Source organism: Dreissena polymorpha, chromosome 8 (genome assembly GCF_020536995.1).
Source record: "Dreissena polymorpha isolate Duluth1 chromosome 8, UMN_Dpol_1.0, whole genome shotgun sequence".
NCBI classification, from domain to species: domain Eukaryota; kingdom Metazoa; phylum Mollusca; class Bivalvia; order Myida; family Dreissenidae; genus Dreissena; species Dreissena polymorpha.
The window spans coordinates 53293596-53319627 of record NC_068362.1 but is presented as its reverse complement, the minus strand read 5'-3'; the positions used below and the strand labels follow the sequence as shown (position 1 = coordinate 53319627).

The 26032-nt window shown below is 36.7% G+C and overlaps 1 protein-coding gene across 1 annotated transcript in view; it reads right to left on the bottom strand.

The window, feature by feature from the left end:
- LOC127840534 (adhesion G protein-coupled receptor A3-like) overlaps positions 1–26032 on the bottom strand; it is a 93086-nt gene that overhangs the window by 11392 nt on the left and 55662 nt on the right. Inside the window, exons 6-15 of the mRNA XM_052368949.1 lie at positions 25347–25510; positions 24366–24649; positions 23303–23560; positions 22038–22205; positions 20551–20645; positions 19792–20035; positions 8190–8427; positions 7374–7405; positions 3541–3643; positions 1657–1760 (exon numbers count right to left, since the gene is read on the bottom strand). Coding sequence (XP_052224909.1) covers positions 1657–1760; positions 3541–3643; positions 7374–7405; positions 8190–8427; positions 19792–20035; positions 20551–20645; positions 22038–22205; positions 23303–23560; positions 24366–24649; positions 25347–25510 — 1690 coding nt within the window. The remainder of the gene's footprint in view (positions 1–1656; positions 1761–3540; positions 3644–7373; positions 7406–8189; positions 8428–19791; positions 20036–20550; positions 20646–22037; positions 22206–23302; positions 23561–24365; positions 24650–25346; positions 25511–26032) is intronic.

The following is a 26032-nucleotide window of genomic DNA, read 5'->3' as shown; positions in this document are numbered from 1 at the left end:
TAATGCTTACATGACATTAACAAATTCTAGTGTCAAATAAACAGTGCTTCATCCTTTGTCTCAATAAAAAGCACGCGAAAATTATGCAGACATGTAGAACGTCGCATGGAAAGTGTGGGTGTATTTTGTGTTGTATAAAAAGGAGAACATCACGTCAGGCGATTAACGCGTGTTCAGAGGGAAAAAAACACGCCCCGATTGGACATTTCATCACATCTTTAAATAGTAACATAGGCCAAAATTTATTTGATACTTAGGAAAAATGGTGAATGTTTATGTTTCTTGAAATTCTTGAGCACTTTTATCGTAAATATTTACCAGATTTTGCTTTTTAAACTGGTATATACGAGATTATCCGATAATGTGTAGCAACGGGAAAAGTAATAAGTACCCCCCCCCTCTAAACGGCCCCGGGGCGTCTGAAAAAAATCCTGTGGAAAGCACTGTGTGCTGACTGCACAGGCTTATCAGGGACTGCACTTGACGCACATGCATCAAGCCCAGTTTTTACCAGACAAGGCTCATAATAATTGACCAAAATAATTCAGTGTTTCTGGTGAGTCAAACCTACATGGTTCAAATGAACCTTAAGTTCATAGCGTCAACTGATTATCTTTTGCATCAAATATTGTTTTCTTATTGATATTGTTAAAAGCATTCATACAACATATAACTGCTGGAAAAACCCTGACCATATCGAAAAACATTGCTTTCTGTGAAATCTAACTTCTTGGGTTTAGAAAATTGCGATTTCATGTGGACATTAAAAAACAAAAACAAACAAGCAAATTGGTTGAATTCATATCCCCGCTAAAAATAAATTTTGTGACGGACAAACAACCTTACGGTTTGCCTGACAGAGTGAGACAGAGAGACGAAATTACGGACGTGCAACGCCAATTCTTTATCCGTCTGCCATTGTCGATGAATAAAATACTATATCCTGATCCTAATTACCACATCAAAACATTTTTGGGACAGTTAGATATATACATTAATTTTACGGCCTCAATAATGCATGTCTATGTCATTGGCAAAGACTTTTTGCTCTTTATAGTGCTTTATAAATAACAGACTTACATTGTGCAAAGTGTTATTAAAGAAAATTAAATTCTAATCATAAAATGCTTCAGATTTTGTGTCCAAATTTACAATTACATTACTTGACTACATTTTAATGAAATAACATACCCCTGAGAAAATCTTTGTAACTAACAAGCAAATTCGTTGAATTGATATCCCCCGCCAATATGCTTCTGGACACAAAAGTGTTATATTTGACACTCAAAAAAGCATTTTTTCAAGATACAAAGGGCCATAACTCCGTTATTAACAGATGGTGAACAATGCCATTTTGCGTACATCATCCTCTTATCCATATATATACTCATACATAAATTCAATGAAATCCGTCAAAGCACTTCCAAGATATGGCTCTGGACGGACGGACGGAAAGACGGAAGGAGGGAAAGACGCCAAAACAATATCCCTCCGTCTATGGCAGGGGGATAATAACTAGAAATTAATTCTGTCACACAGAAGCTAAGCTTAAGTGCATTTTTTTCTAGCAACCAAACCTCTGCCATTCCTAAACAAACATCACTTCTGAAAGGCTGTTCAAAGTGCCTGATGCCATGACTACATGTACATGGGTACCTTGAGAACTGCAAAAGCTGTAAGGTGGTCACAGTGGACTGTTGCCAGCGTGGGACGCCTATCTACGATGATGCAGCCATCCGTACGCCAGTCCCCATTGTCATCTGAGAAGCAAAGCAGGGCATTGTTTTAATGCTAGACACATGTCAACTCGTGCTTTGTCAGAAAAATGACGAATAACAAGGAAAAATAACTCAGGAATCAAGTGTGAATCCTGAGAATGAACAAAAAGTCATGCACATCTACACTTTTTGATGATAACACATTTTTAAGTTTAACCCTTTCCTGGTAAGATACGCATTTTGACACTTTTGTAGTCCCGTAGAAAATCAAACTGAATTAAGTCCTTTCTTACTAATATAAAGGTTTACAGCCTTCATTTCCAACCCTAAGGTACTGATGAGCAGCAAACAGCACAAACCTGAACAGACTGTGAGTTACTCACATATTGCATATAGCCATTTTCACTTTGCTTTTAAGAGGGAGAGGATTAATGTTAGCGTCATGTTAACTTGTGCTTTGTCACAAACATGACAAATCACACTCCAACACATTGTCAAGTATATTCAAGGGAAAATAACTCGGGAATGTGTAAATCCTGAGGAGGAAAAAATAGCCATTCCCATCAACAACTGATCATGAGTTGATCATGTATTTAAGGACATAATTCCACAGGTATGTAATGAACATCAAAGAAATTATAATTATATCATTTAAAAAAACAACTTCCACAATTCAATCATTTGGGTTATAAATAATCAAAATAATAAATCTGTACAGTAACCGTGAAAAGAAATTCAATTCTTGGTAAGGAAATATATAATATGAGATTTATAATTATATAAATTACTTCCCTTGAAAATAATTGTCTGTAACAAATCTCTATTTTTAGTAGCAAAAAATTAAAAGCCACAACCATGACTGTAGATTCACCACTCAAAATGTGCAGCTCCATGAGATACACATGCATGCCGAAAATATAAAGTGGCTATGTTCAATATTGAATAATTTACTCCCTTTTAAAAGCTTATTACTTCCCTTAAATCTGTATTTTTTACCGTAGACCGTAAAGGATGACCTTGACCTTTTACCACAATGTGTTTGTCAGAAACACAATGCCGCCTACTGCCCCGCTTTGTTTATTTAACAAAAATAGATACGTGGGCAGGTCAGATAACTATGTCCATTTAAAGCTTATTACTTCCCTTGACTTTGTTTTTTGCACCCTAGACCTTGAAGGATGATGTTCACCTTGAAAGTTTACCACTCAAAATGTGCAACTCCATGAGATACACATGCATGCTAAATATCAAGGTGCTATCTTCAATATTTAAAAAGTTATGGCAAATGTTAAGGTTTTAGCACAACGCCTACGGCGGACGGTGGACGGCAGAGGGCGGAGGGTGGACAGCGATCTGGCTATGACAATAACTCGGGTTTTCTCCGAAAACAGCCTCGCTAAAAATAATCGTCAACTACACTTAGTTACTTTAAGAAGCTAATTTCAAAATATAATCCAAACTTCCTCCTTCTTTTAGAAATCATTCGCATACTTAAAAACTACAAGACATTACTAGACATTAAGTTGCAAACGGTAAAGTCAACAACATTTAAGACAATTCTGGAAAATTTGGCTTTATGAATGTGTGGTAAGTGTCTTTCCCAGATGTGCCTGTGCAGGCTGCACAAGCTAATCAGGGAAAACACTTTTCACATTTGCGGAAATTTTCATTTAGAGTAAATCTTCTCTAAACCGTAATACAGTTTAGGTAGAAAGTGTCGTCCCTGATTAGCCTGTGCAGACTCAAGAGGCTTATCTGGGACGACACTTTACGCACATGCATTAAGCCCTATTTTCCCAGATCGCGGCTCATGTAGGCGTACCGTTGGCAGTGTAATCCCAGTAGGCAGCAGTGAGCTCGCTGTCAGTGGGCGGGATCTCAAAGCACGATCTCAATGGGCTCAGACAGGTTGGACACTGGCTCAGCTGAAATCAAGGGGATAATTGAATTACCATACCCAGCCGTGTATTCTGCAATTTCTCACAAAATATATCGTTATGATGAAGCCAATTAAGTGATTAAGAATAGTAAAATGGATGTGGTTTGTCCCATTTGTTAGTTTGCTTGCCTTGAAATCTTTTCTACTACATTTTGACATATAAAAAAAACCGGGTGCATGGTATACATGTTTGCGCGCTATACACTGAAAAGTATGTATTTTAACCCTTCACCACTAAGATACGCACATGGATGCGATGGTAGGCCGTTAGAAAATCAAATTAAATTTAAGACCTTTCTTACTATATTCTAGTTTCAGAGACTTCATTTCTAACCCTAAAGAACTGATCAGCAGCTAACAAAGCCTAAACAGACTGCATGTGATTCTTAGGCTGTTCTTGTTTTATGCTGGTTGCATAGTCATTTTCACTTTGCTTCTTAGCGGGTAAGAGTTTAAACTGCCAAAGACCTATAGAATACACAGATTGGAAACTTTGCGCCTTATCGGGCTATCTCGCGGCGGGGTCACGTGGTCGAGAAACTGATAAGAACACTTAGGATAAGCAGACGATTTATTCCATAAATCAATCGGAGGAGTCCGAAGATAGCCGATGTATCACGATTGCGATAAGATAGCGACGTGTCCAGTAGCAACGGCTATGTTTATCAAGCAAAGTTTTGCGAAAATATTACGGGGCTATAGAAAGGCGGCTGTAACTTGGTCAATAATGATCCGATTTTTATAAAATAAAGTTTCATAGAAACATGAGTCATTATGCTTTTACAAAATCTCAATTTTATTTACCTTAAATAAGGCTGCGATCGTTGAAGTAATACCGCTATAAGAATTTCCAAATCGCGGCCAGAATGCCGTTGAATAATTTATTTGAAAGGCTTTTGCTGATAAAATTTTCTTGTATACATTTTTAATTCAAACATTTAAAACCTTATACAAAAATATTATATCAAAACGGATAGATATATGTGGACACATAGATCTAGGTCTCTGATAAAAACAACATTACAGTATAATAAATGCTATGATCTTTCGATCCAAAAACGGTTTCAGTTAGTCTTATTTCAATATTGATTCTGTGGAATTTTGTCAATTTTTTAATTCTCTATTTTTTATTTAGATCTTATTCATGAGTTATAGGTTATTAAAGTTGTGTTTGTAACCAAGTTTTTTTTCTATTGGTAATTAATAAAAGCTCTAAGTGTCATGGACTAGGATTTCGCAAAAAGAAAAAAACAAACATTTCACGCCCGTGTTAATTGTCGGATCAATTAGCGAACTGAAGAAGATGTTATGTTTGTATGAAAAATGACAAAGGTTTTCACAATGAGCCAAAGCACGTTTGACGACAGGTGTGTACAATAGGGTATAAGAGCTAAAAATAGTACCAACTTTGTAAAAGGCCAAAATCCTTTAAAATGAACATTTTCCTCCAGTTTGTTTAATTCAAACCTAGATAAACATATAACCAAGCATAAAAATCTGACTTTATCTATTTGGGATGAAAAATGAAAAAGTTTATGAAAAAGAACAAAAACACGTTTGACAGCAATCGTGTACAACAGAGGAAAAGAGCTTAAAATTGCACCAACATTGTATAAGGCCAAATCCTTTAAATTGAACTTTTTTTTCTACGTTTTTGTAATTTATACTTAGATTAACATCTCTCCTAGCATAAAATCATACTTCAACGATTTGGGATGAGAAATAGAAAAGTTTTTCAAAAAGAAACAAACCACTTTGGCGACAGGTGTGAAAATGATTGAATGATATAACAGTATAAAATTGTACAAAGGCAAAATCCTTTAAAATGCCTTATTTTCGTCTACCTTTTATAAATCATACCTAGATTAACATCTCACCTAGCATAACCATCTTACTTAATCAATCTGTGATGAGAAATGAAGAAGTTTAAAAAAAAAAATCGTTTGGGCCTTTCAATTTTTCAAAAATTATCTAAAATGAACAAATCCATTGTTCTCTTTCAAATTCTGATAAATTAATAATACATAAGAATAATAACTACCAAAACCTGAAGCATTATCAACAAAGAAAATAAAAACTTATTTTTATATTTACACAAAAAAATATTCAATATGTCTGTTTGCGGCGACCGACTTTGCCCATAATTGATTGCTTTAAAACAAAATTGCCGACAGTAGCTGGAACAGAGAAGAATCTACTGGTACACCGGCATCTCCAAAATCAATGTCACGTGACTCGCGTCCGCCGTTAGATATTATCTCATATTGCTATAGCGAAGACGACAGTGTCCAATCTGTGTATTCTATAGGTCTTTGAAACTGCTAAAAACCTGTTTTTACACTGTATATGTTAATTGTTGAGATGTAATAAGTCAATAACATGACACTAGATGCAGCAATGGTGCATGGGAGCTTTTTGTTGTTGTTTGTTCTGAATTTTGATTTGTGGATGTTGTATGGAGAGCCTCTATAATGTATGTGTGCCATGAATATATAAGACTAATTAAGACTAAATGGGTTTCCATAGAGATGAAACTTTAAAACATATGTGTGTTGTGGTATATGTGATGTACCTACATCAAACAAAATTGTGTAATCATAATGCACAATTTGTCAGATCACATACTTGAAGAACAAAAATGCAATAGCATAATAAGAAATCACATCCAAAGTGCTACCATGAGCAAATATCAGACAGTTGCAAAACTACTCCTAACACATTTTCAAATTCACCCATATATCTTGAAATCTCAAATAAAATCCACACATAGCAGGAAAAAGAAAGCAGTAAATTAAATTCGACCCGTCTGCAAATCAAGCCCACCTTCCTATTAACTGGTGTTAGGCCTGATAAGAATCATGTGCACCTCTCAAATTTCAAAGTCCCGGAAATAATAGACTGTATTTTTTCATCTAGAAGGCTATGGGGTTTGCAGTAATTGCTGGAGATTGAAATAATCCCTGCTATTTCAAGGCATTCAATAAATCAATTGCATCTTTTTAATCACATACAGTTCATTTCTTGCAATGTTGACTATTTTGATAACAGTGCACAAAGCTGATGTTTTTCAATATTCAATATGTAACAGAACTACATGTATAACAGTCACAGTATATGCTGTGCTTTAGAACAGATATATATTGAGTGATAATTTTGTAACATAATCAACACAAAGATTACACTATATTTATAGTGTCCAGCAAACAAAGATGTTTATTTGCTTGGCACTTGTCATGCATGCATTAAATATCTGATTTTTTTTTACACTGGCTTCTAATCTCACAAAAAACAGAGACAAATAATATGAGTTGTGTTTCTGAGAAAACTGGGCATAAGGCATGTGCGTAGTGTCGTCCCAGATTAGCCTGTGCAGTCTGCACAGGCTAATCAGGGACAACACTTTCTGCCTAAACTTGATTATCGGTAAGGAGTGACTTCCTTGAAACTAAAAATACCATAAAAGCGAAGTGTCGTCCCTGATTAGCCTGTGCGGACTGCACATGCTAATCTGTGATGACACTTTACGCACATGCATTAAGCCCAGTTTTCTCAGAACGCAGCTCATATGATAGCTTGTCTAGGAGATGCAAAGGAAAGAATGCCCCAATTAAAAAATGTATGATTCCGCTCAGCTGATTCTTGTATTAGCGGAATCATGCCAACATGGGTCATAAGCCATATATGCAGCCAGGCTAGCTCCAGACAAGCCCGCCCACTTGTGCAGTCTGGTCAGGAGATACGCTGTCCACTATGGAAGTCATGTAAGGTTTTGTGGTCTAAAAGCGAATAGTGAAGTTCCTGACAAGACTGCACAGATGCGCAGGCTGGTCTTTGGCTTGGGCAAATGACCCATTTTCACATAAATTAGCTTGTAAGTAAATAAACAATAACAAAATATCCATACATTCTGATTATAAAAGATCTGATACACATTAAATAAATAAAAATATATTTTTGAAGTTTCATAATCAACTGATGTTGTAAATAGTAATTAACTACCTGGATAATTAAATTAGAAGGTGCATTCCCATGGTTACAAAAACATACAATTAATTTTATCATTGAGCATTAAGTAAAACTTACATTTTTCATTTAAGGTATATGCAAAACAAGCTTGATATTGATACAGCTTCTTTAAGACAATTGTCTAGAACACTTAAACAATCTGTTATCTAAACAATTAAAAATTCTTGAGGCAATAATATGAGCTTATTTATTGCATCTCCATTCCAACACTTTTTTCACAATTAAAACAGTGAACACACACCTGAGGATTGACATTAAGCCTTGATTTTGGACAACAGGGCTTAATGCATGTGCATAGTGTCGACCCAGATAAGCCTGTACAGTCTGCACAGGCTAATCAGACACGAAGTTTTCCACTTTGAAGGTATTTTTTAAATGAAAGCTAAGCTTAAAATCCAGTTTAGGTGGAACGTTTCACCCCTGATAAGCCTGTGCAGTCCTCTGGGAGGACACTTTGCGCACATGCATTAAGTCCTGTTTTCCCAGAATGCAGCCCATATACTTACACAGTGACACTGACAGTACTGCGGAGATCACCACCCAGGTCTTTCCTCTCAGCACTGGGTCGTCATGGTGACTCGTTGTCATGGGAAACAGGTTGGCATTTGCATACCAGATGAACTGAAAGGTGAGCCTACTGTTGTCGGGGGCGCGGGTTGTTGTGGTTATGTTGTCCTCAGTCGTGACTGTTGGTGTGGGATTTCTTAAGATGGACTTTGGAACCAGGACTGATGTAAGCGGATCCTGGAAAGAGGAAAATGTAATTGTACACAAATATTGATAACTGAGCCTTATTCTGGGGAAACCAGCCTAAATGCATGTGTGTTAGGTAGGTTGCAGAGGCTTATCAACACATGACCCTTTCATGCAATTTTTCTTTTAAAGGAAGTCCTTTTTTTAAGAAAATCCAGTTTAACTAGAAAGCGTTGTCCCTGATTAAAAAGCCAATCTGGGACAACACTACGCACTTGCATTAAGCCCTGTTTTTCCAGAGCAAGGATTTATTTCATTATAAGGTAATAAATGCTTTACAGCAAGTGCATAAATTGAACAATAACTAGTAAAGCATAATCTCTAGAATAGAAATGAAAAGAAGATGCACATGAAATAATTTCACACTACACTGTAACTCCAATATAACGCGGATGACGGGGTCCAAGCCACGCAACAGCGTTATAAACGGACAGCATTATAAGTTTTGAGGTTATTTATTGTCATGCTGTGTTGTCAACAGAACTACATGCATATAAATCGAATCGAACGATAACAGTATATATACCGCTATTCAAATGTGCACATTTGTCCGATAATCCAATATAATTACAACATCACTTACGAAAAAATAATGTTAAACATTTATTACAAGAAATATGTTTACGAATTTCGTAAACAAATTCATATGCCTACGCCATTTTTCAGAAAAATAGTACAGTGCATTATGGGACACAGCTTTTATTGGACGAGCGAATTTAAATTTAGATTGAATGCAATACCATACATGTACAAAGTAACGTTTTATTGCGTCGTACGCAGCATGTAAACAAGATGTGTTTGTGAAACACAATGTCCCCCTATATGATGTTTGACATTGTAGGATGACCTTGACCTTGTGAAGGATGACCTTGACCTTTCACCACTCAAAATGTGCAGCTCCATGAGATACACATGCATGCCAAATATCAAGTTGCTATCTTCAATATTGCAAAAGTATTCATAAAATAAGCGATTTGGGCCACATATATTTGACCTCTGACCTTGAAGGATGACCTTGACCTTTCACCACTCAAAATGAGCAGCTCCATGAGATGCACATGCATGCCAAATATCAAGTTGCTATCTTCAATATTGCAAAAGTATTCATAAAATGAGCGATTTTGGTCACATATAATTGACCTCTGACCTTGAAGGATGACCTTGACCTTTCACCACTCAAAATGTGCAGCTCCATGAGATACACATGCATGCCAAATATCAAGTTGCTATCTTCAATATTGCAAAAGTATTCATAAAATGAGCGATTTTGGCCACATATATTTGACCTCTGACCTTGAAGGATGACCTTGACCTTTCACCACTCAAAATGTGCAGCTTCATGAGATACACATGCATGCCAAATATGAAGTTGCTATCTTCAATATAGCAAAAGTTATTGCAAAATGTTAAAGTTCGCGCAAACAGACAGACAGACCAACAGACCAACAGACAGACAGGGCAAAAACAATATGTCCCCCACTACTATAGTGGGGGACATAGTGTGAAGGATGACCTTGACCTTGACCTTTCACCACTCAAAATGTGCAGCTCCATGAGATACACATGCATGCCAAATATCAAGTTGCTATCTTCAATATTGCAAAAGTATTCATAAAATAAGCGATTTGGGCCACATATATTTGACCTCTGACCTTGAAGGATGACCTTGACCTTGACCTTTCACCACTCAAAATGAGCAGCTCCATGAGATGCACATGCATGCCAAATATCAAGTTGCTATCTTAAATATTGCAAAAGTATTCATAAAATGAGCGATTTTGGTCACATATAATTGACCTCTGACCTTGAAGGATGACCTTGACCTTGACCTTTCACCACTCAAAATGTGCAGCTCCATGAGATACACATGCATGCCAAATATCAAGTTGCTATCTTCAATATTGCAAAAGTATTCATAAAATGAGCGATTTTGGCCACATATATTTGACCTCTGACCTTGAAGGATGACCTTGACCTTTCACCACTCAAAATGTGCAGCTTCATGAGATACACATGCATGCCAAATATGAAGTTGCTATCTTCAATATAGCAAAAGTTATTGCAAAATGTTAAAGTTGGCGCAAACAGACAGACAGACCAACAAACCAACAGACAGACAGGGCAAAAACAATAAGTCCCCCACTACTATAGTGGGGGACATAAAAACGTGCTTTCCGTGGACTTTCTGATAACGGGCAAAAATTTAAGTGAATCTCTGTTAACAATTTCAATGCGTTAGCATGTAAATAAATCGTCAGGATTTTTTAATTTACTTTTCGTATACGTACTGAAACATTAAACATACACAAAGATCTTTTTATGTATCAAGCTTGTATAGCATATAATAAACGATAACCCACTTACACAGCTATAGTTTATACAATGAAATACAATACAGGATAAATATAAAACATAAACAGGTAATCGTTTTAAATAACTTTAATTTGAAGCTCTGATAGGGAATACATGTAATAAACACGGCCTCGCGAGTTTTCACACCTTTATTGACATTACACAACAGATTAACACCAATTAGCTGCGGAGTGTCTTTTAACCTCTAATCGATTAAAATCAGTTAAACGAACGGATAAAGCAATCAAGCTGTGATCGCCGGCTTCTTTGAATTTTCTGAAAATACAAGTAGTTGCTTGACATGGATTTGAATCAGAATTGGAAGGTTGGAGAAAAAACGGGATCCAAGCACTCCCCGCGTTATATTGGACATGGCGTTATAACGGACCACACTATATTGGAGTCACAGTGTATACATAAATGACAAAAAAATAATGAAAGCTTTACAGGAATGATAATAAATGAATGACAGCTATACATAAATTATAACAAATAAATGACAATATTTCAAATTTTCTACACATACCACCATGAAAACACAAAATTAATTATGCTAATATCAAATATACCTGATTTCAATTTAAATAAATAAAGATATATTACAGAACATCAGCCATAACAAAACAAATACATTATCTGTATTCCTGTGCACACAAATATCAAATACCTTTTCTCCATAGGGTACCACAAACTGTGATTTAAATTCACTCATAACAAGCCCTTAAAACTTCTTTGCTTCTTTAACATTCATTCTTTGTCATTTTATGTTTACTAAACAGATTAAAATTGCTACCTGAGTCCCCCAACAAGGCCAACCTTGTTAAAACGTCACTTTGAAAAATGACCAAATAGTTACAAGTCACTTAACATTTCTGTAGTTGAAGTTAACCAAATGGTCAAGTTCTTATAAGCACAATAGAGCAGATAATAAAATAAAAGGGTGAAAGCTTTCTCACACAATTTAAGCGTAAAAATCAAAGTGTAACCTACATGTATTTCAGTGTTCTTGATGTAATTAAAATGCATTATGACTGCTCAGTGTTGTATCTGGTTTAAATTAATGTATGAGATAAAACAATTAAATCTTAAAAATTTTAACAGTAAGAATTTACTTAAGAATTTTTCTCAGAGAAAATCTTCGTTAAATAAGGCATGCATAAACCAGTTTTGTTGCAAACGCGTTCGCCAAAAAAGAATTTATTGTGAGTAAAATTTTTAATCATAGATACAAAAGAAAGTGTTTAAACATTAAATCACTTAAACAAAATTAATGGACTTTGCACAAGTTAAGGCATCTTTTTAAACCAAAAATTTTAGATTATATGGTATATTAACTTAGCAAAAATGTTGTTAACCCTTTGAGCGCTGGAACCGGATTTTGAAGGCCTTTGCAAACAGTTTGGATCCAGATGAGACGCCACAGAACGTGGCGTCTCATCAGGATCCAAACTGTTTGCTATTCTGATAGTATTCTTTGAAAAAAAATCAAAGAAAATGCTTATTTTAGAAATTTAGCAGACAACATTTTAGCAGAAGACAAATTTCCCAGCATGCAAAGAGTTAATTCAGGAGACTTTTTACAATTACGTACACATGGTGCTTCATTTTAATCATTTTATATTTTGAAGAATTTGAGCCTCACTTTGAGAAAACGGGGTTCAATGCATGTGCGTAAAGTATCGTCCCAGATTAGCCTGCACAGTCTGTACAGGATAATCAGGGACTACAATTTCCGCTTTAATGGTATTTTTCATTTTCAGCAAAAATCCAGATAAGGCAGAGAGTGGTGTTCCTAATTAGCCTGTGCGGACTGCACAGGCTTATCTGGCACAACACATTACGCACATGCATTAAACAATAGATGTGTTTGTCAGAAACACAATGCCCCCTACTTCGCCGCTTTGAAGCCATATATTTGACCTTTGACCTTGAAGGATGACCTTGACTTTTCACCACTCAAAATGTGCAGCTCCATGAGATACACATGCATGCCAAATATCAAGTTGCTATCTTAAATATTGCAAAAGTTATGGGCAATGCTAAAGTTTTCGAACGGACAGACAGATGGACAGGTCAACTGCTATATGCCACCCTACCAGAGGCATAGAAAAAGGATTCCACAAGTTATGTGGCTAGGTCAGGGATCAAACCCGCTATACGTTGATTGGTGGTCCAGCTCTCAGCTCACTAAGCTGTCTTGCAGAGCTGATTAGTTATATTTAAAGTGAAATTATGGGCATTTTTCACTGTTGAATTGAGCTGAAAAGAATTAACAGGTCAAAAGAGTTAGTTAAAATGTGGTAACTGACCAATTATCTGCAACTCATCTTGCTACCAGTGGTTTATAAAAATATACATTATATTCAATATTTTACATGACTCACCCAGTCCTCTAAGCCGAAATGATCCGTAAAACAAAATAGTGTCTTTGTGCCGTATGAACAAATCTCCACTAAAACTACATTTAGGTTCACATCGTAAATCATTTCTGTCGTCAGTTGTCAAAACGAAAGTACAGTTGATATTTTTCTATTTCTGGGATATTGTTTTAGTAGATTGATGCTGCATTAACAAATATAAATGTATATGAAGTGAAAACACCAAAAATAAACAACGGTTGCGATAGACACCTACAAACTGTTAGATGCCTATAATATCACTTTAAGAACAGCTAAAGATATCTCACCATAGCAAAAATTCTTGTCAATGAACAGTTAAAATTAACTGATCAGTATCTTTGTTGCCCGTTAACTTTTCAATATAGTGTGTTTTTTAACAAAGAAATATCCTCTCATATGATTTTTAATTTCTAATGATCAATATTCTTTCCTAGGGTTTATTGGACTTCATATCAAGATATATCAAAATCTTACAATTTCATTTTAATTCTGACACATATTCAATGATGACACACAAACAAACAAGGCCATCAAATGTAAATGTATATTTCCTTACATTGTTTGCATTCCAATCAAATGAGGATTATTTCCTTTGATTCAAAACCATCTGCAGTGGTAATCAAAGAATCAAAACCACAAGAATCTGATCAAATCCCAGATAGTCATGGCACATTACATGACCTTTCAGCATGTTAACGTGACCACACATGAAGGCAAGCCACAATGTAATCCATCACTGATACATGAAATTGCACCAATTACAGCTGTCATTCAGTAAGCCCGTTGTAATAGGCACATTGAAATACCCCTTTATCACTTAGATATGTAGTCAATTAGAAAGTTATATTTAATTTAAGACCTTTCTTACTAAATTCAAGTTTTTAAGGCTTCATTTCCAAACCCTAGATACTGATGAGCAGCAAACAGCATAAAACCTGAAGGGACTTCAAGTTACTCACAGGCTGTTCTGGTTTTATGCTGTTTGCACATAGCCACTTTGCTTTTAAGTGGGAAAGGGATACCCAGTTGAAACAGAGCTCTTGAATAAAGCACCCTTAACAATCATTTCTTTTAAAATAATCATCATCCTCATTAATAATATTTAGAAGTTTTTTAAATCTCAAAATGTGGCTGCAGAAATACAATTAATTGTACAGTAGACTCTCTGTAAACCGGACGGTCTCAGGACCGGCCTGATCATCCGGTTTTCAGAGAGTTCCGGTTTACCAAGAGTATGCATATTGCCGAAATATACATGGTATGCATTGTGTACAGAATCACATAAAAATAAAACAAACCATGTACATTTACATGTACCATGTGATAACTGTACGCAGGTACTGATGATGTTAATTGCATTCTTAAAAAATGTGTGTTTAAATCCATACCGACTTGTTTTGATTAATCCCAAAGTGAGCGTGGTGCTTTATACATGTACGTACGTGGCATTTGTCATATAGGCGAGTGACGACACAAATGAGATTGTTGGAGATACAAGATTTATTATTCAATACATACATGTACCACATTTCATAAAACATACACACAAGCAATAAACAGCGTCATAATTATTTTTTAAGATATTCATAATCTCAAAACCTACTAATTCTTGAAGTTTACGATTTCACAAAAAAGTCCAAGATCACTCTCTGCTTGAAAGCACATTTCTCCTTTACGGTCTTATTTTCTGCAATGTTAAGAAGGGTGTTGCATTCGTTGTCGAAACGGAACTTGCCAGATGCATTGTTCTCCCACTGCTCCTGGTAGACGTTCTTTTTCATCAAGATGTCGCAGACTGTTGACTTCCCGATCTTGAAGCGCTCGCCGAGTGCCTTCAGAGATGGTTTTGGTTGAGCAGTTGATTCCGTGATGAGCTTTATCTTATCCTTTAACGTAAGCTCTACGTGTCTGCGTTTAGCTGGAGGCTGCGACATTTTAGATGCGTTCGAAATTAGTAAACGGCAATGAATGAATTTGCATACAGATGGATGGATATTTAACAGTCATATTTCTAACAGTTTATCTGACAAACAAACAAACAACCATTTCAGCGTTAAAAACATGGCTATAAGATCTTTTAAAATACCAGAGAAGATCACAAGAAAGTGATTGTCGCAACGGCATGCATTAATTTGTTAATTAAATTGTTTATCATAGGCGATAATAAATAATTAATAAAACAATCGAGTCAATCACTTTTTGGTGTTACCGCCCGTCTATTATAGACATTCACAGTTTGTTTTACATTACTTTATCGTACTCCCATAGTGCGGTAACGACTTGACACCTTTATGGTATGTTTAATCCGATTATCGATAATTGCGCGAGCAAAATGTGTGACACCGCACTCGCTGTGCTGACTAGGTATTGTTATTTTTACGCCTTGGGCATCTTGAGAATTTAGACCGTCCCGTATACTCAATGTATTTTACGTTGAAAATGACCAAATTTACGGAGATACCTGTCCGGTATCCGGTTTTCAGAGAGTTCGGTTTATTCAACATTTTTTAACAAAGAAAAAGGAGAAAATACGGGACTGGCCCGACCGTCCGGAATCGGGAGAGTTCCGGTATTCAGAGAGTCCGGTATTGGCAGAGTCTACTGTATTGGTTTTGTCAGACCTTTATAAAAAGACAATCCTTAACACTTATGTTATGAAATGCAGTTGATTTGTAACGTGTCTTGAAATTTGAAAAAATTGAAAATTGAAATTAAAGGCAATACTTAATTGCCTTCCACTCAGTGAGGGCATAAAAACAACAAAAGATGTTTTGCAATGATTGATGAAATTCTTATCAAGATCTCAACATGCTGCATGAGATTATACAAAGGGTTTTGGTTTGTAGATAAAACTAGCCATAAAAATCATTACCAGCAAAATTGAGAAATAAAGTTATAATCACTTAAAGATTTCAATTGCAATTCCATTAAATGTGTTATTTTATATTCATGATACATATGGGAGATAACATCTATAATAGCAAAGTATACTATAATAATTTAAATTTAAGATTAGTCACAATTATTTTAAATGATATTACAACCATGTAACCCTTTTTGTAGAAAATATTACTTAAATATTTTCATAGCATTCACTTCATTTCGCCTGTGAACATTAATAAATTAAATTGCAGTGATATCCCACTTATACAACATCTTGATAAAACATGATCACAAAATACTACAAAATTAATAAAACATTCTTTCAAAGTATGCGTTTTAGGAGAGTATTTATACATATATAAATATGCATACATAAAGATGAATGCCTCCCAAAGTCTCTCATAAGGGTCTCCCTTTAATGTATATAATTAATATTAGCTGTGTCAGTGAAAACAGGGCTTCATGCTGTCTGCAGAGGCTAATAAGCAACAACACTTTCAGCCTTGACTGCTGTCTGCAGAGGCTAATAAGCAACAACACTTTCAGCCTTGACTGCTGTCTGCAGAGGCTAATAAGCAACAACACTTTCAGCCTTGACTGGATTTCTATTAAGAAGAGACTTCCTTTGATAAAAATATATAAAGGAGAATAGTTTTGTTCCTGATTAGCCTGGGCATACTGCGCAGCCTAATCTGGGACAACACTTTACCCCTGTGCATTAAGCCCTGTTTTTCTGGGACAACACTTTACCCCTGTGCATTAAGCCCTGTTTTTCTGGGACAACACTTTAATCCTGTGCATTAAGCCCTGTTTTTCTGGGACAACACTTTAATCCTGTGCATTAAGCCCTGTTTTTCTGGGACAACACTTTAATCCTGTGCATTAAGCCCTGTTTTCCCAGAGCATGGCTCATATATTTTCACCTGCCTTGCACAACCCAAATGTCAATTACAACCCTGGCATGCATGTATGGAAAACAAGCAATTGCATAATTATTTTTTATGTGAAAATTACTCGACTTCATCTTCTACTCACAGTTTTCATGTAAAAATAACGAGCATATCCTTTGCCTAAGTATGCGTGTACAAATTAAACAACACTTTCACAACATTTATCATCATGTCATTTAGATATTTTACAAATATTGAATATTTTTCAACAATTCATTTTGAAAGAATATGTGCAACTGAGTTATGTTTTCAGGCCACTTAAACATTACGACTGCAGCGTTTAACAAAGAAAACACAACCAGGTTCAAATTACCAACAAGTTATTATTTTTCCTTCAGAAACATTTATGCGCTCAGTGGTATAGAATGAGAGAAAATAATAAGGAAACTTGATAGCCATTATCTAACATGATCACAAAATAATTGCATTTTAATTACATCTTATGCTGGTTTCTACTAATGCATACATATCAATTTTCAAAGCCTGTCCTAATAATGGCATTGACATTTTTTGTCATGCACAAGAAACAACATACAGTCACATAATTTTATTGACAAAAAAACTAAAGATGAAAGGCCAACGAGTATTATAAACGTCATACTTGGCACACAAAAGATGCCACACATACTGGATTTAATTAATATTTCTGTAACACATAAAACAAAACCAACTTGCTTATTTATCACCACAATTATTAAACAAAATACTCAAATTAAAAGGTCTTTGATTATACCACAGTACGTACACCTCTCACAGTCAGGCTCAATTGGTCATTCTCTACTCGGGTACTACTTATATGTACCTCAGGTACTCTTAAGTATACTTAAATGTACCCCAGGTACACACAATTTTCAGAGACATTTCCCTAAAGTTATTGAAGTAAACAACTGGCAATGATTGTTACTACCAGCCTGGCAGGTAATTGTAAAAGACTGGCTCATTTGCTTCAAGGCTAAATGCTTGTAAATTACAATTTAAGGATTAGTTTCTATTTTATTCATCTACATATAAACAGTTATTTGATTATGTAAACATCTTTCCAAACTACTAAAACCTTCATCAAATATTTGGCAAGGAAAGTCGTTGCCAAATTTCAAACATAATGTTTAGGAAAATAAAATATCTTAAAAAATATGACCCTGATAAGTACTACAACATGTCTGTTCATGTGTATTTCAAAGTGATCAACAACCAAATAAACTATAAACTATGTGTCAAATGGGAGACAGTGGCCTTTGTATGATATGGGACATATGCAAGACGGACAGCCAAAAGTACAACTATAGCACAGTAGTGATGAATACATCACAATGCCACAGGTTGTCTTGTATAGCAAGTTGCATCAATATTAACCCTTTGCATGCTGGGTAATTTGTCGTCTGCTAAAATGTCGTCTGCTGAATTTCTAAAATAAGCATTTTCTTCGATTTTTTTTCAAAGAATACTATCAGAATAGCAAACAGTTTGGATCCAGATGAGACGCCACGTTCTGTGGCGTCTCATCTGGATCCAAACTGTTTGCAAAGGCCTTCACAACTCGGTTCCCGCACTGTAAGGGTTAAGTTATCCAATTAAAAAAATTGCTAAGCATATGCCCCCTTTTCAACTTAGAAATTCTATATGACATTAATTTAACCCTTTCCCACTCAGAAGCAAAGTGAAATGGCTATGTGCTAACAGCATTAAACCAGAACAGCCTGCGAGTAACTAGCAGTCTGTTCAGGTTTTATGCTGTTTGCTGCTCATCATTATCTTAGGGTTAACAAGAGTGCCAAACTGTCACAAAATACGCCCGTTTGAAGATTTTGGACAACTTAATAACTTTACAATGTTCCAGTTTTGAGCTTGACCTACATTTCATCTAGACACAACTTCTGACCAAAAATTTGGTGAAGATCAGATGAAAACTACTTCAATTAGAGAGCAGACACCATGCTAAATGCTTGAAATGCCCTAAGTGACCTAGTTTTTGACCCAGCATGACCCATAATTGAACTTGACCTAGATATCATTTCGACACAAATTCTGACCAAATTTGATGAAGATCGGATGAAAACTACTTCAATTAGAGAGCGGACACCATGCTTAATCCTTGAAATGCAATAAGTGACCCTTTGACCTAGTTTTTGACCCAGCATGACCCATATTCGGACTTGACCTAGATATCAACTAGATGCAACTACTGACCAAGTTTGGTGAAGATCGGATGAATACAATTTGAATTAGAGTCCGGACAAAGTGGCGCCGTTGAAAATGCACTAATTGACCCTATGACCTAGTTTTTGACCCGGCATGACCCATATTCGAACTTGGCCTATATATCAACTAGATGCAACTGCTGACCAAGTTTGGTGAAGATCGGATGAATACAATTTGAAATAGAGTCCGGACAAAGTGGCCCCTTTGAAAATGCACTTATTGACCCTATGACCTAGTTTTTGACCCGGCATGACCCATATTCGAACTTGGCCTAGATATCAACTAGATGCAACTGCTGACCAAGTTTGGTGAAGATCGGATGAATACAATTTGAATTAGAGTCCGGACAAAGTGATGCCTTCCGCCCGCCGCCCGCCCGCCAAGGGGTTTCACATAATACGTCCCGTATTTTATACGGGCGTATAAAAATGAAGCCTTTAAAACTTGTATCTAGTAAGAAAGGTCTTAAATTAAATTTAACTTTCTAAGGGACTACAAACGCATCAAAAACCGTATCTTTGTGGGAAAGGGATAAGCAGAAGAAGACTCATTTACAGTAATGTAAAACCCACCGTATCCAGATACGAGAACGTATCCGTGTTGCTGGGCTGGTTGCAGACAAACACAAAACCAGGCGGATCCTGCACCAACTTGTTCACAGTCATGTCCAGTTTGAGGTCCAGTCTGGAGCACTGCATTCCCGGAAACTGTTGGCGTGGAAACGAGCGTGTTTCGATGATGATCAGCTGGGACGACTGGCTATACTTGTCTTTGCTGGCTACCTGCCTCGGTATGCTTTCTACTGCCTGTGATATTCTGAAAAACAATGACAAGAAGAAAAATAATGTGATCTGTTGTATTCTAATCATTAAAGAAGGTTGAAGGCCATTACATAAGATCCAAAGGAATTAAACTGTTCAGAGCTGATAATGTTTCACTTTAGCCATAAAAGGAGAACTGTCTGCCAACGCTCCGAATCTCTTTTTCAAAGGAACAAATCCATGTGTGAAGGCGAGCTAGATATCATATAAAAAAATGTTCTGAGCAAGTCAATTATGATGAGGCAAACCATGAGACTTCAAGAGCGTTCCCAATATTTCAATCAAGCCATTAAAGGAAAACTGCCCTTACCCTCGCAGCCATGCATGTTACCAGACCAGAACCAGTTAGAATCTTGGCCAGATGTCATCAGCACAAACTGTCATGTTTTTCTACAGATAAGAGCCATTTTGAACTTGTGGATGAGATTGGCTAGAGGTTGGTGCTAGTAAGACTCAAGATTAAAGCACCTAAGAGTAGCTGACCATTTAACTATGCTGCATGTTACAGACCTTGTAAGGGACTTTGTCTTCCTCTGTGCCTCATTCAGAATGCTGGTGCTAATGTTCATGATGCGGCTGGCACTCAAGAGCACTGACTTAACAATCTGTACAGAAAAACCAAACAAAACAAACAAACATAAAAAACTTAAAAATAACTGTGCCACACTATTGAAAACCCGCGCTTAATGCATTTTTGTAAATTATCGTCCCTGTGTTGAGCCTGTGCAGTCCGCACATCTAATCATGGACAGCAATTTCTGCTTTTATGGAATTTTTTGCTTAAAAAAAGTTTCTTCTAAACAAAAATCCAGTTTTAGTGCTGTCCCTGATTAGCTTGTGTGGACTGTACATGCTAATGTGGGATGAACAACCCTTTTACGCACTTGCATTAAGCCCAGTTTTCCCAGTGCAGACTGTAAATGCTAATGTGGGATGAACAACCCTTTTACGCACTTGCATTTAGCCCAGTTTTCCCAGATCAATGCTCAAATGTATATTTATCCAAGGCTTGATATCAAGAGATGAAATTCTGACTGTTGGTGTTATTAATACTGAAATAGCTCACTATTTAATGAAACAAAATAAAGATAAGAAAGTAAACAATATATCTGATCTCACTGCCAAATAATACCAGTAGGACTTGGCAAAGTTTTAACTTCTTTTTTCTTTACAGTTTGTGGGTAATTTGTAAGACATTGTATGGCAATTGGATAGTTTGGATCAGGAATATAAGCAAAAGAGACAATTCTTGTTTTAGGTATTGCATTATTCTTTTTCTTACATTCTGTTCAATTAAATTAATTTCCTACAATTAATAATTAAGATTATGCTCAAACTGTTACAGGAAAAAAATGAGACTGTTTACAAAAAATCCTCATTTTTTAGTCAAATTGTCCAATGTTTGGACAAGGTTTTGTTCAAAATAAAGCTTTCATTCTATTGAGAATTCCAAGGTGAATATAGGGGAAAATTACATAATTGTAAAGCATTGGAATGGACAGCCTGATTCGACCCTTAATCCTTTCCGGCTCAGAACCTAAGTGAAAATGGCAATATGCAAACAGAATAAAACCAGACAAGCCTGCAGGTAACTCGCAATTCGTTCACGTTCCATGCTGTTTGCTGCTCATCAGTATCTTGGGTTTGGAAATTAAGCTTTTAACTTAAATCTAGTAAGAAAGCTCTTTAAGTTTTATTGTTTTTTTAGGGACTACAAAAGCGTCAAAATGTGAATATGCGTGGTAAAGGGTTAAACATTAATAAGATATATTATAGAGATATATTATAATTAAATCAAAGACAAAAACTTACAAGATCCAACTTTTAAAGGCTGAATTTTCAACCCAAAGCATACTCATGAGTATCAAACAACATGAAACCTGAACAGACTGAGAGACTCCCAGGCTTTTTTGGTTTTATGCTGGTTGCATATAGGTATTTTCACTTTGCTTCTGAGAGGTAATGGTTTTAACACTGACGAGACTATTCCAGATTACCTCTTCTCCGAGGTCTGCGTGCTGACTGAGCCGGTAGATGGTAAGAGAGGCGAAGTCCACATACTCCGAGTTGATAGTAGAGAGAGGGTCTTCATCATTCCTGAATGGGGCAGACACCAAACGCTCCAGGGCCCGCGCATCAGCAAGAATCTTGGAAGAGTTTGTGTCCTGCAGTTGAAGTAAGAAGGGGAAAATAGATAGAGTTATCAAAATCTCTACAGGATCTGAATCTTTGACGGGTTTGTGTCCTGAAGTTGAAGAAGGGAGGGGTTAATGATAGAAATATCAAATCTCTACAGGTCCTGATTCTTGGACGTGTTTGTGTCCTGAAGTTGAAGAAGGGAGGGGTTAATGATAGAAATATCAAATCTCTACAGGTCCTGAATCTAGGACGTGTTTGTGTCCTGAAGTTGAAGAAGGGAGGGGTTAATGATAGAAATATCAAATCTCTTAAGGTCGTGATTCTTGGACATGTTTGTGTCCTGAAGTTGAAGAAGGGAGGGGTTCATGATAGAAATATCAAATCTCTACAGGTCCTGATTCTTGGACGTGTTTGTGTCCTGAAGTTGAAGAAGGGAGGGGTTAATGATAGAAAAATCAAATCTCTACAGGTCCTGATTCTTGGACATGTTTGTGTCCTGCAATTGAAGAAGGGAGGGGTTAATGATAGAAATATCAAATCTCTACAGGTCCTGATTCTTGGACGAGTTTGTGTCCTGAAGTTGAAGAAGGGAGGGGTTAATGATAGAAATATCAAATCTGTTAAGGTCCTGATTCTTGGACGTGTTTGTGTCCTGAAGTTGAAGAAGGGAGGGGTTAATGATAGAAATATCAAATCTCTTAAGGTCCTGATTCTTGGACGTGTTTGTGTCCTGAAGTTGAAGAAGGGAGGGGTTAATGATAGAAATATCAAATCTCTTAAGGTCCTGATTCTTGGACGTGTTTGTGTCCTGCAATTGAAGTAGGGAGGGGTTAATGATAGAAATATCAAATCTCTTAAGGTCCTGATTCTTGGATGAGTTTGTGTGTGTCCTGCAGTTGAAGTAAGAAGGGGAAAATGATAAAGTTATCAAAATCTCTACCTGTACTGAATCTTAGACGAGTTTGTGTCCTGAAGTTGAAGTAGGGAAAGGAAAATGATAGTATACTAACATCAAAATCTCTACATGTACTGAATCTTGGACAAGTTTGTGTCCTGCATTTGAAGAAGGGAGGGGAAAAGGATAAAATGGAAGATGACTACTATTGTTGTTAATTGCCCATACCTCAGCCAGTGTCTGCAGTTTCCGTGTGAGCTCGTTTGTAAACTCACACGCTGCCAGGTTCAGATCCGACCAATGCCCGCTGCTATCACAGTGATGTGTAACCTTGCCTTCCCCGAGTTTACACGGCTGGTCCACGGTGAGACCAGCCACGGTCTCTTTCCAGATGTACAAGCCCTTGTTGGTCTTCGTTGTGTTCTTTTCGCATTGTGTGGCCTGGCTGTTTATCACCCGTAGAAACACTGTCTTTGAAACATTGCCCTGAAAATCGTAATTGCATATAAATATCATGTTAACAAACTTTTCCGTAGATGGTAATTTTTTTTATAGAAAACTTTAACTACAGTAGATTCCAGAGGGTTCAAAGTCGCTGGGACCGAGGCAAAACCTTTAAGCGATCTCTACTGCAGGCATGACGATTCCTATTTGGTTCACTTCCATTTCTCTCCAAAAGGTTCGAATCTCAGCGTGAAAAGTTTCTCATATATACTTTCAGCCAAACAGAAAAAGAAGCAAGTTTGAGTCATCAGGAATCGACCTTAGAAGCAATAACTTAGAACCATTATTTGAAAATCTAAAATACTTAAAATAATGGCTCAAATTAAATTGTTGGAGAGCATCTTTATAAGAATAACTGTGCATGGAATAAGCAATCTAGCTGACAGAAAAATTTACAGTTTCAACAATACAGGTCGCCTCAACTTTTCAAAGCAACGTAAAATTACCTTCTCTTAACCAAATTATTACATCAAATCTTTGACCTCAGCCCTTGACCACTTAGATATGTATTTTTACGCCTTTGTGGTCTCTTAGAAAGTTACATTTAAATAAAGACCTGTCTTACTAGATTCAAGTTTTAGAGGCTTCATTTCCAACCCTAAGATACTGATGAGGAGGCAAAAAGCATAAAACCTGAACAGACTATTTGATCAATCAATTTTATCATCAAACACAATCATGTATTTTGTTTAATGGTAAGTGTGACTTAACCCTTTTCCATGCAGAAGCAAAGTGAAAATGGTTATGTTAAAAGCCTTTGCAGTTCAAACCAGCAGCCCCATTCTACCTGTGGTGTAGACACCAGGCAGTCCCATTCTCCAGAGTTCTCTTTTTTCAGATCCACAAGCACCAGAGAGTGCATCATCATCGTATTGTCGGGCGATCGGCGCGTGTGCACAAATATCTCCTGCGACCGGTTAGTCTCCACCACCCGGTTGCGGCGCAACCAGAACATCTGAGTCTTTGGGTCAACGATGGCTGCCTGGCATTCCAGCGGGATCTTGTCGCCCTCGAAGACGATCTGATTGGTCCCTGGAACAATCTCGAAGAACGGGAGCTCCAGGGGGCGATCTGTTAAAGAGACGGATCAAATGGATGAGTTTTATAGGTTAAATAACTCTTTAATGGAGAAATAATGTTGCATGAAAGTTGTGTAGAAATTTAATTCCCTTGATTTTGTAACATATAATTCAAGCAATTGAAAATATTCACAAACAAGAGCACTGCATAACGGGTGCCAACGCTTGGCTGCGGGTGCAGTTTTGAATGAATGAAAGCTTGTCAGATTTTTTTTAGCGGTCACAGTGTCCTTGACCTTTGACCTAGTGACCCAAAAATAGGTGTGGCATGTAGAACTCATCAAGGTGCATCTACATATGAAGTTTCAAAGTTGTAGGTGGAAGCATTTTGATTTTAGTGCAAAATGTCAAGGTTTTAGCACGGGGGACGGGGGACAACAAGCTTGCTATGTCAATACCTCGGGTTTTCTACGAAAACAGCCGAGCTAAAAATCAGAGCTGCAATTTTAATAGGCAAAATCATCAAAAAGGTGGACAAAGCACATTTCTTAAAATAAAACATAGCATATTATTAGCTTTTTGCTCTTTAAATATTTCTCTGTAAAGGACATTTAAATTTGTAATGAAAAGTCTGAACTTGCTGGCTACTAAATAACTCTCAATCTCATGGGTGGCAATTAAAAGAACTCAAAATCGTAGTTTATTGCCCAATCAACAACAATACATAAACAAATATTTCTCAAGCATACCGCAGTGCAGATCCTTCCTCTTGAGTTTCTTCACAGGTGACCCCTGAAGGTCACGAGGCACTGCACACATCGTACTGGAGCGAATCTTGACCTTTCTGTCCTTACTCCAGTTCACAATCCACTGGAGGTGACAGTCACACCGCAGATAGTCTGACTGGAAATCCCTGCAATCATCATGGACTCAGTAAAAAAGCAGTCTTTTTACACTTTTTGAATCAATTGCAAAGCAGTCTTTATGGCATCATGTTTTAATGGGAGCTTTTTGGACTGGCAGAGCCAGTCTTAAATGGACTTTTTGGACATGTGGCAAAGCAGTCTTTATGGCAAAATTTTGGATACAGTGGCAAAGCAATTTTTATGAATTGTTTTGGCAAAGCATTCTAAATAAAATCTTTTTGGACTCGGTTGAAAGCCAATCTTAAAGTTAACTTGTTTAACTTGGTGGCAAAGCCTGTCTAAAATAGAACACTTTGGATTCAAATGCAAAGGCAGCCTTAAAGGAACATTTTGGAATCTGTCACAGAGCAGTGTTTATGGCACCATTTTGGAATCTGTCACAGAGCAGTGTTTATGGCACCATTTTGGAATCTGTCACAGAGCAGTGTTTATGGCACCATTTTGGAATCTATCACAGAGCAGTGTTTATGGCACCATTTTGGACTTAATTGCAAAGCCAGTCTTAAAGA